At 41.0% G+C, this 11,919-nt stretch overlaps 1 protein-coding gene across 1 annotated transcript in view; it reads left to right on the forward strand.

Moving 5' to 3' along the window:
* The window catches only part of TPST1 (tyrosylprotein sulfotransferase 1), a 117,948-nt gene extending 107,154 nt beyond the window's left edge, over window positions 1–10,794 (forward strand). The window contains exons 4-6 of the mRNA XM_079945707.1: window positions 3,975–4,025; window positions 7,692–7,738; window positions 10,220–10,794. Coding sequence (XP_079801833.1) covers window positions 3,975–4,025; window positions 7,692–7,709 — 69 coding nt within the window. The 3' untranslated portion in view covers window positions 7,710–7,738; window positions 10,220–10,794. The remainder of the gene's footprint in view (window positions 1–3,974; window positions 4,026–7,691; window positions 7,739–10,219) is intronic.
* Window positions 10,795–11,919: the final 1,125 nt, after the last annotated feature.

Genomic DNA, 11,919 nt, shown 5'->3' on the forward strand with positions numbered 1-11,919 from the left:
TACTTGACATTTTCATTTATTGTCTAATAGACATCTGAAGCTTAACATTTCTGAAATTGAACGCCTGAAAAGCTGCTATATCCAGGACCTTGCCCAACTGAGTTGATGGCAACTTGATATTTCCAGTTGGTAGTTGCTTAGGCCAAAAGCCTTGGAGTCATCCTTGACTCCCCTTTGCTCTCTCACATTCCACATCCAGTCTGTTAGGAAATCTAGACATGATTAGGAAAAGAAAATCCACAAACGTACCACTTCTCACCACCTCCACCGCTGCCTCCTTGTCATCCTGTCTTGTCTGGATTACTGCTGTTGCCTCCGCACTTCTGTCCTTGGCCCTTTACAGTCTAAACAGAGCAATTAGGATGACCCTTTTAAAATCTAAGCCCCATCATGGTACTTAGTAGCCTCCCATTTCACTACACTGGAAAAATTAATTTCTCTGTGCCTCAGTTGCTTCATCTGTAAAAAGAGAATAATACCTCCCTCAGGAGACTGTGGGATTCGATAAGGTGATAAATGTGAAACGCATGCTCAACACTAACCTGATGCAGAGAAGATAACAAAGTTTAGCTGCTGTTCGTATTATTTTTATTGCCAATGCACCCTCTAAATCAGAAGCCTACTTTTGTTTCCTTGTTGTTCTTCAGTGCTTGAGGTGGGAGGGCTCTGTACGAGCATTTGGATTCTGACTGCCTAGCTCATTTCTGTCTAGCAAAATCCTCAGTTCATTAGTACCAGAGATTAGTATGTCCAGAAACACTGTTCCTTTAGCCAGAGGAAATTCCACTCCTAACTTTGCCGTGCTTGGTTTCCTGGACTAAATAGGAACTGCTTTGTCAGTAGAAAGTGTTCTTTTTGTCAGTACTGTAGTTCCTAACTTTTGAAGCATTTTTTCCCTAAAGGATAATGAGAGGAGACAGCTTCCCACTTATTTTTTGATTGAGCCTATTTTTTGATTGAGCCTTTTGATTGATGTCTTATCCTGAACTCCCCCCCCCCCACCTTTTTTAAATTACATTTGTAACATCACATATTTAAGGTTTTGGTTTTTCCCCCCTTTCATATAAGCCTTACCTCTCTGGAACTGTTGATTTCTGGAAGACACTTATAATATTTAATGTTCCCACTCGTATATTCTGTCATGCCTTACAACAAACCAAAAAGAGAAGGGAAAATTTAACAGTTAGATTTGCTAATAGTAGTAAAATGCAAAGAGCGTGGTATAATGGGAGAGTGCTGAGCCAGGGCCTTCTGAGCCTCACTCTGCCACTAACTAGCTGTATGACCCCGTGGGCTTGCGTTGAACCTTCTGCTTGAATTCTAGCAGAAGAGGCTAGCTAAGAGAGAGGAGAGTTGGTTTCTGAGAGGATGTGAGGAATATAAGAAAAGTTTCTTAGGGACCAAACCCACTAACACTGGAAGAGGCACTGGGGCAAACAAACTTGTTCTGGTTCGGTAAAGGAGCCAAGGCACAGGACCCTAGGCCTGAGCAGCTTATGCTTAGAGACTTGGAGGATGGGGGTTGGGACTCAGTTTCCTGAATAGAGGGAGAAGGAAAGACACTTGAGAATCTGGTAAAAAGCAAAAACAAAAAAGCTATTCTCATGACTTGAGCCCCTGCTTTGGATATAGTGTCTGCTTGTCCCACAGATAGTAGAGACAGGCACAGTGGAAGTCAGTGTTAACATGATACACACACACTTCCTACATCAGAAAGCTGGAACAGTAATACAGTGTTATATGTCAATTATATCTCAGTAACTAACTGGGGGGAAATGAAGAAAGCTGGAACACTCTCTGGACTGTGGTGCTGGGGTAAAGCAAACAGGATTCTGACATGCAGCTTCTTCAGGGAGCAGTTAGGCCAACCCTCCAGTGACCTGGGACTCTTTGAGGGTATGAAGGTTTCGAGGCACTCCTAGCAGCTGCATTGTTGTTATCCTGCACTCACCTCAGCTTCCAGTGTGATGCATATCTAAAGAAATATCTTATGCATAAGCCTCTTCTCTCTGCTTTAATTTAGCCTTCCTAGAACTGTAGCAGAGACCCTAAAGAATAGACCAGGTTTTAGAAATTGCAGAGAAAGAGACAGGAAAACAGTACATTCATTCTCTCAATCTCAGAAGGAATACTGCTACTTTTAGAAGTGGATCAGTCATCGTATGACCAAGTAAAAATCCTTTAGGTCTGTAGGCTTCAGTAGTCACCATTTAGAGGATTTCTTTGTGCTCTGAGGGGCTACCCAGTGGCTCTCTTCCCAATGACAATCCATAGTTTCTTCCTGTAGTTTCTCGAGTCCAGCAGTTAACAAACTGTAGCTGATGGAGACTTTCTTCACTCTTGATTGACATGAATAGTTCCCAGTTTTTTTCTGTTGTTGACAGTGTTGAAACAAACATCTTTGCACTTAAAGTGTGTGTGTATGTGTGTGTGAAAGAGAGAGCAAGACAGAGCGAGAGTAGTAAATTCCTAAGCTACTGGCTTGTTTTGTTATTGAAGTGTAACATACATAGAGAAAAGTATCCAAGTCATAGCTCAATAAATGATCACAAAATGAACACATCTTTATAATCGCTACCCATATCAAGACAGAAAACTACCAGCACGCTGGAAGCCTCTCTCATCCCCCTGCCAATCACCACCACCCTGCTCCTCCCCAGAGTAAACAGTATCCCGATTTCTAACATCAGAGTTGCTTTGCCTATTTTTGAGCTTCAAAAGTTTGAAATGGAGACATGTGTCAATAGTATATTATTTTTGGAGATCTGGCTTGTTTCTCCTCATCATTATGTGTTGGGATTCATCTACATTGTTGGTTTAGTAGTAGTTCATTTTTAAAATTGCAGTATGGCATATCATTATATAGATAAACACATTTATTTATTCGTTCTAACTGTACTGCTCTGCAGTGCCACCTTTGTCATAAACCAGTTATCTCTAAATGGGGGTCTGTTTCTGGACTCTTCATTTTGTTTCATTAATATATTTGTCTATCCTCATGCCAAAACCTTACCGTCTTGATTATAGCTATGTTTTTTGTATGTATAGGTGTATAATATTCTATTATGATAGAATAAGTCCTTCCACTTTGTTCTTTTTAAGATTACCTTGATTATTCTTGGCCCTATGCATTTCCATAAAACTTCTACAATCAGCTTGAAATTATTCCTACCCCTATCCCTACCCCTACCCCTACCCCTACCCCAAAAAAGCATGCTAGAGTTTTTATTGGAAATCCTTTGAGGAGAATGGACAGCTTTACTATGTTGAATGTTACAATCCCTGAAAGTGGTATGTCTCTCTATTTATTTGGTCTTTAATTTCTCTCAATAATATTTTATAGTTTTCTATGTAAGCATCTTATACACCTTTTAAAAAACTATTGCCTAATTATTGCTGCTATTAGAAACATACTTTTATATGTTGAAAAGAGTAAGTTTTTAATTATAAGATTTTACAAGGTTAAAAGTATATATCATTTTAAGAACCACCTAATATTCAAATTATTATGGGAATATTGGGTACATTAAGAAAAGTAAAGCTGAATTAAATCCAGAGTTGTAGGGTTGGAGATGTCAGAAGGAAATCAGGAGGAGCCTATTCCTAAATTATGTGAATTCTGTGTTGGTTGCTGGAGAGAGAAGGCTTGGGCTTGCTTTCTCTCTCAGCTAAAATGATTGGAACTTGGAATGTTAGGATGCTTTTCTTTCTTCTTCAGAGACTCTACGCCCTCTCCCAGCCAGCCCACAAGTTGGGAGCACCCAGGCAAAAGTAGAGCAAGTGGGGTCAGAGTGAACAGGGATTTCACTCAGTCCTCAACTCAGGCTGCTTCTGCACTGACGGGCTTCCTTCCCATTCTAAAACTTGCCAAAAATGAAGCAGTGAACCCATCCACTATCAGTCCTTGCAAGCATCCCAAAGTGATGATGACAGTACCTGTTTCCTTAAACTCATACTTGGCTTTGTTTTTCCAGGTCTATAAAGGAGAATTTCAGCTACCTGAATTTCTTAAAGGAAAACCTCAGGTACTGTGTCTGCTTCCTCCTCTTGATATACAATAAGATGGGCTCTTGCATTGAAGTAATCTTTTCAAAGAGATAAATCTATGTGCTGGTGGTAGAAAGACTGGCTTCTGCTGGGATATCAGCTCGGTGCTTTGTGACCACCTAGAGGGGTGGGATAGGGAGGGTGGGAGGGAGACGCCAGAGGGAGGAGATGTGGGGATATATGTATATGTATAGCTGATTCACTTTGTTATAAAACAGAAGCTAACACACCATTGTAAAGCAATTATACTCCAATAAAGATGTTAAAAAACAGAAAAAAGAAAGAAAGACTGGCTTCTGGTAATTGTTGGTTTTAACAATCTGTGTTAAACAGACTTGTTAAATTTAACAATTTAACACAGTTTGAATTTCAGAGGGCTCCGTGTCTTCCAAGAGTAGGGAAATACTTTATTGATAACTAAAATCTGATTGCTTGAGGTCGCCCACAAGCCACACAGTATTCCACATATAAGGAGCCTGCCTTGGTGAATCTGCTCCAGGCTTCTGATACCTAACTTGAAATAAAAATGTATAGCCACCCTTTGTTCTTATTACATATACATCCATGGCCTTTTCATTTTTCTCATTTGGAGCCTAGAAGACTTGTGAATACATTATACACACAGCCATTGACCCTCAACTGCTAAGTCCCCCAAGTTGGGAATGGATGGTATGAGTTTGAAGTTTATAACTTTTACTTTTTAAAAAATTAATTAAAACAGATCCAGAGTTCTCCTTGTAATGTCACACTGTCACTTACTTGGATTCCAATACTGTTTCTTGAGTTGAAGAGAAATAGGTGACGTTATGGCCGACAGGCCTAGAGTAGCCCAGAGTGTCCTGCATGAGCGCATCACCTGCCATTCCTATGTAGTAGTGGGAAGAAATCAATGACTACAGCCTGAGTCCAGCAGAAGACTTCCCTGTCCAGCATGGTGATAATACATGTTGCCTCCAGGCTGCTGCTATCAGTGATTAGCTTGTTAATAGGAAATGAAGACCCAGCACTGAACTCAGTTTCTAAAAGTGTTCCAGATCTGGGTTGTTGAGGGGAACCTCACAGATTGTGTGAAGTCGTGTTGCCTAAAGCAAGCCTAGAGTACATGGGCTTCTCTGTAAGAGCAGCTGTGTCTCACACCAGGATTGAAGGCTCTGTCTTCTCAGATCCTTGTCTCATAACAACCATCAATAACTGATACATATTACTTGACTATTTTAAACTACTTTCATGGTATATGCTTATTAACATATATTTAATTTTAATCCATCCATTCATTCATTTAAAAAATGTCTACTGAATTACTTTTATGTGTGAGAAATTGAAATAAGGCCTCAAGAGTCAGAGGAAAAAAAAAGATCTTCTCAGAGGAACTCCTTATGTATCCAAAAGACTCTGATCAACTTTTGCAGACAAAGGGGCACAGGGGCCCTGAGCCTTGGCTGGGCAAGATGTGCCAGAAACCTGGATGGATTCGTGAACAAGTTGTCACTCACTCACAGGCTATGGTAACTGGAGCCAGAGAATAATCCAAGAGGGAGAGTCTTGAAGAAATGTCAAATCCAAAGGCTGTTTTGCATAGTAATTCTGAAGGAGTCAAGAAAGGGAATTTGAGACTAAAACTAAAGGGACACCCCTGCTTCGCAGCATACATAAAAATCATTTCCAGGTAGGTTATAGGCCTAACTGTGAAAGGCAAAATAATAAAGTTTCTAGGAGGCAATAAAGGAGAATATCTTCATGACCTTAAAAGAGAGGGATTTCTTAAGTGAGTTATAAAAAATACTGATCATTAATTTAATTTAATTAATTAATTTATTTAAACATCTTTATTGGAGTATAATTGCTTTACAATGGTGTGTTAGTTTCTGCTTTATAACAAAGTGAATCAGCTATACATATACATATATCCCCATATCCCCTCCCTCTTGCATCTCCCTCCCACCCTTCCTATCCCACCCCTCTAGGTGGTCACAAAGCACCAAGCTGATCTCCCTGTGTTATGTGGCTGCTTCCCACTAGCTATCTGTTTTACATTTGGTAGTGTATATATGTCCATGCCACTCTCTTACTTTGTCCCAGCTTACCCTTCCCCCTCCCCATGTCCTCAAGTCCATTCTCTACATCTGCATCATTATTCCTGTCCTGCCCCTAGGTTCTTCATAACCTTTTTTTTTTTAGATTCCATATATATGTGTTAGCATACGGTATTTGTTTTTCTCTTTCTGACTTACTTCACTCTGTATGACAGACTCTAGGTCCAACCACCTCACTACAAATAACTCAATTTTGTTTCTTTTTATGGATCATTAATTTTAAAATGGATAATTTGGACTACATTAAAATTGAGAACATTTACTTATTAGAAAGCATCATAAAGACAGTAAAAAAGGACACCTTAAGGGGGGGAAATTTTTTTTTTTTAACATCTTTATTGGGGTATAATTGCTTTACAATGGTGTGTTAGTGTCTGCTTTATAACAAAGTGAATCAGTCATACATAAACATATGTTCCCATATGTCTTCCCTCTTGCGTCTCCCTCCCTCCCACCCTCCCTATCCCACCCCTCCAGGCTGTCACAAAGCACCGAGCCAATATCCCTGTGCCATGCGGCTGCTTGGGGGGGAAATTTTTGAAACAAAAGATTCATCAGTATAGAGAATTCCTACAAATAAATAAGGAAAAGGTAATAAAAAATTGGGCAAAAGACTTAACATAGGCACTTCAAGCCCCGTTCTGGTTAGTTTCATTTAATGTATCACACACATGCTAGAAAAAAGCCTATAAAAGGCTTTTATTTAACGTCTAATACATGAGAAAACTGAAGCCCACAGAACTCTCAGGATTACATTTAGCTAGAATTCTGACAAAACTCAGGAAAGTGCTATACTTAAGACTATAGTCTTGGGAATTCCCTGGCGTCCAGTGGTTAGGACTCTGCACTTCCACTGCCGGGGGCCCGGATTCGATCACTGGTGGGGGAACTAAGATCCCGCAAGCCACACGGTGTGGCCAAAAAATATATATATAGTTTTGTTATAAAGGAAACAATTCAAGACCAACCAAATGAAGAGACACATAGGACAAGGTCTGGGAGAGTCTCAGGCTCAGAGTTTCTGTGCCCATTCCCTGTGGAATCAGTGTACTTCTCCCTCAGAGCACATCAGCATGATCACCAACCAGGGCGCTCCACTGAACTTCGGCATCCAGAATTTTTACTGAAGTCTAAGTACATAGGCATGATTGATTGACTCATTCGCATGGAATTGAACTCAATCCCCAGTCATAGTCCCCTTCCCAGAAGCTGGGCTGGCTCAGAGCCCCAACCCTCAAATCACAGGTTGGTCTTCCTGGTGACCAGCCCTCATCCTGAGTCATCTCATCTCTTAGCAGAAACTCAGGTATGATCTAAGGGGCTCATGAATAACAAAGACACTCCTGTTACCTGGAAAATTCCAAGGATTTAGAGTCTCCCTACCAGGAACGAGAGCCAAAGGCCAGTCATCTTCTTTATTATACAACAGTAGCAGACGGAATTCATTAGAAAGTCTCTGATCACAGCCTGCAAGCTACACCTGATATTTTGACAAGAGCAGTCACTTCTCATGCTAACCAACGTTAAAACATCTTTTGCTTCCTTCCACAGACTGAGCAAGTGGAATAACAGAGCCAGGAACCTCTTGCATACTTGAGGTGAGGTTGGGGACATTGCTGGGTCTTTGGGTTTCACTGCTTAGGCTCTCGGGAGGCAGCGCAGCAGGTGGAGGGCACAGCCCTGGGGTCAGTTCACCTGCTTTGGAATCTCGGCTCTGTGTGGCATTGAGCAAGTTACTTAACTTCTCTGTGTCTTAGTTTCTGCATCTGTAAAATGAGGACCATGTTAATAAGAGAGTGGTAGAATTAACCATGATAATGTCTGCCAGAAGCCTGGCACATAGTAAGCACTCAAACAGTGTTAGTTATTATTTTCAGTATGAGGAGGGGTTTAAAATGATAAAATATTTTAGCTGAAAGAAACCTGAAGGCCATCAACCTCAACCCCCTGTTTACTGATAAGGAAACTGATCCTAGAAAGAGGATTTGTCAAGTTCACATCATAGGTCGGAAAAACCCAAGGCTAAAGAGCACCGTCTCCTGACATCCAGCCGGGGATTCTTTCACCACCCTGTACTGCTTCCTCTGTATGCTGGATGTGCAGATGTTTTTGCGCTAATATTTTCGGGAGTTGCCTGGTTGGTTTTTCAACCTTGCTGATGTTAATGCATTATGCTGTCTTAATGTTTGTAACCTATGTTGTCTCATTGTAGTTAAAGGCTACAGTGTGGAGCAGGACTTATCAGCCCTTTCTATCTGAGTAATCATGAGGTGCATGTCCAGGGATACCAGCCAATTAGTGGCAAAGCTGGTTTCTGAACCTAGACCTCCTGACATGGCTGCTCAGACCTCACACCCCTATCCCACACTTTCTTAAGATTCTGTTTTGCTCTGAATATTTTGGTTATGCCTTAGATCATTTGGAACTTGAAAAGCTTTCTTTAAAATATGATTTTTCCTGGGAATTCCCTAGCAGCCAAGGGGTTAGGGCTCCGTGCTTCCACTACAGGGGGCAGGGTTTGATCCCTGGTCGAGGAAGTAAGGTTCCACAGCCGTGCAGTGTGGGGAAAAAAATTAAATAAAGTAAAATAAAATAAAATACTAAAATAAATAAAAATAAAACATATTATAAAAAAGTAAAAAATAAAATCTGTTTTTTTCTTACAGTTTTGTTTGCTGTTTTATTTTTATTTTTTATAATAACCATGTATTGAGTGTGTACTCCATACCAGGTGTAAAATACCAAGCATCATATATATATATATATATAGTATATATGATATAGGATATACTATATTATATCTAAAATAAATATATATATTATTCATATACATACATATATGAATGATTTCATTCAAGTTTCAAACCACTCTGGCAAGTAGGTGATATTATTCCTCTTCTACTGTTGAGAAAATTGAGATTGAATAATTTGATTTGAATAAGAGGTTTTTATGACTTGCTGTGTGCTAATAGATTATGTGCTAATAGATTATAGATAGAAAAAACACATGAATGCTGCTGTGCCATGTCAAAATCACGGATGGCAGTGAGTTAATATTCATAGGTCTTAGGAATTATGATTGCCTTTTTTGCTAAGAAGCAAATGCTAAATGTAGACTTCAACTCGATGGGCATACAGGTATAACAGCCGTTATCAGGCCTTGGATAATTTTGTTTATTCAAAAATACTTTCAAAAGTATAGATAGGGCTTCCCTGGTGGCGCAGTGGTTGAGAGTCCGCCTGCCGATGCAGGGGACATGGGTTCATGCCCCGGTCCGGGAGGATCCCGCATGCCGCAGAGCGACTGGGCACGTGGGCCATGGCTGCTGGGCCTGCGCGTCCGGAGCCTGTGCTCCGCGACGCGAGAGGCCACAGCAGTGAGAGGCCCATGTACCGAAAAAAAAAAAAGTATAGATAAATTCCCTCCTGGAAACATGCATACAGGGATTCATTACTGACCAGCTGTTTTACAAGACAGAATGCAGTGTCAGTGGACTCCAGCCTTGAGTGGCCTCCACAGCAGCATTTCATCCTTGTTTGCTTATCGAGGCTTGTAGGTGCCCACGTGCAATGAGAGAAGGACTCAGGAGAAGCTAGGAAGACATCAAAGCATCTCAAGACAAATCATAGTCTTTCTCTTGTCTTTTGGATCCCTTTGGCATATGAACGACAGTCACTGTGTTTCCTAAAGCTTCCTATAAAGAATCTCAGTATCCACTTTTTCATACTGAGCCAGCATGTTCGACCCCTGGACATTTGACGTCCCTGTCAGTGCCCCTGCAGTAGCTTCAATTGCAGATGACAGTTGCAGTCATTTAGAAATGGTCAGGAACAGCCCTTGCTTTGGCTGCCATCCTTTTGTGTTGCACATCGAAGCTACTGGCAGGCATCTAAAAGCATCCCAGACTGAGGGAGAGTGTGCCTCTCTCATAGTCCTGAGGTAGCTGTTCTCATAATGGTCCATCCCCCTACCTGTCTACCTGGCTTGTGCCAGGCCCACAGCTGGAAAGGAGGCGGTGTCATGCAGGGGAGAACAAACTGACTGCATACCTGTAACACATTCTGTTTGTTTGCCCTAGGGAAGACTGCTGCCTTTTCAGCAGCAGAGAAGTTTCTAGGACTGGCTGTTTCTAGAACTGGCTGTCCCCTGCTGAGATCAGTGGAGCATAGGTACCATGGCCCGCATCTCTTTCTCATTTGCCAGTTCTTCCCACTGAGAGGGTGGGATGTCAGCACACATTCGGACCCTCCTGAGTGACCTGCTTCTTCCCGAGTACAGTGCTCTTGATTACGTGCACGGGCCTGTGGAGAAGGAGCCCAGAGAGGATGTGTGCTTTCTCTTAAAACTGCTCTGGTCCTCATCTTTTCTTACCAGATTCCAAACTTTGTTTTCAAGGGGAGGGTTTAAAGATGGGATTCTGTAAGCAAAATTGGGTAATTTCATCTTGGAATAGGTTGTCTGTACATGTTCTAATGTTTTGTAGAACACTTGTACCTGTTTAAATGTATTGATGTGGATAATATTAAATATCTTAATTATTTAAATAATTCATTGTATTGTTTCTGAGAAGTTGAGGAATTACCACATACATTTACAACTTGATGACTTTTGTATTTTATTTTTCAAAATAAAAGCTTTAAATGTGAAGCACTGGTAGTTTACATGTTTTCATTACTGTGATTTCTGAGAAGCAATAAGACCTATCAGATAATGATCTGATAAACCAGTTTCTTCAGTTGCTGTATTTTAGATATTCCCCTCTATATATCATAATTTCTTAGTGAAGTTTTTGCTATAATTTATTTCAGAGAGACCTGCTACCATCCTTTTGTCTCAGAATCCTGTTCTTCTCTTTCCTTCTCAATTCTCTGGTCTCCATAAATTCTAATTCCTCAGAAAGACTTTCCCTGATCCCCTTCCTGCCTGCCTTATTCACAATATCACCTTATCACACTTTGCAGTTTTTAATGTTTCTTAACTTCTTAAATTGTCTATCTCTTATACTAGATGGTAAGTTCCTGGAAGACAGAGACTATGTCTTTTCTTGTCCATTTTTGTACCCCTGACACCTAGCAGAATGTCTGGCACATTGTAAGAACCTAGTAAAATATTTGGTAAATGATTAATCCTCCCAGACAGAAACTTCTAACATATCATTTTCAGATGAAGAAACAGAGGCTCAGCCAGGTCAAGCCACGTACACAAGGCCCCTCAGCTACTGCCACAGTGGTGACCTGGTATCTAAGCCTGACTCTAGTATCCTTCTTTCCGCTCCACGCCCCAGCCGTGTTCCCTTCAACTGAAAATTAATACTGCTGCCACATCAATCCTTTGTTCAGCACTGTGTCTTAAGTCACTCTTTTGTTCAAAAACCTTCTTTGATTCTCCGATGCCTCGCACGTTACATGTAAACTGTTCTGTCTCTGCAGTGTAGCCTCACCACCCACTTGTGAACAGTACACCTCTTCCCTGTCTCCTTACACTCTGCTTTCTGCTTCTTCCAGATGCCCAGAAACCTAATCCCCTCTCCCCTCTCCCTGGGAAATCCCAGCCCTGTTAAGGGCTCAGCTGTTGTAAGTCCCATTTCTTGTTACTGCTCTAGTTACTGCTCCAGCCTCCAGATAGCAATAAAATCAGCTTCAGCGTAACATAATTTGTTTTTGGTTTTGGTTTTTTGCTTATTTCTTGTGTTAGTCTTATGTTACCAGCATTGTAGGGAGGAGGTCACATATCCCTCTAGAGCCTATCAGAATGGGAGGCGAGGACATTTCTAAACTA

Source organism: Stenella coeruleoalba (genome assembly GCF_951394435.1).
Source record: "Stenella coeruleoalba genome assembly, chromosome: 15".
In the NCBI taxonomy this organism is placed as follows: domain Eukaryota; kingdom Metazoa; phylum Chordata; class Mammalia; order Artiodactyla; family Delphinidae; genus Stenella; species Stenella coeruleoalba.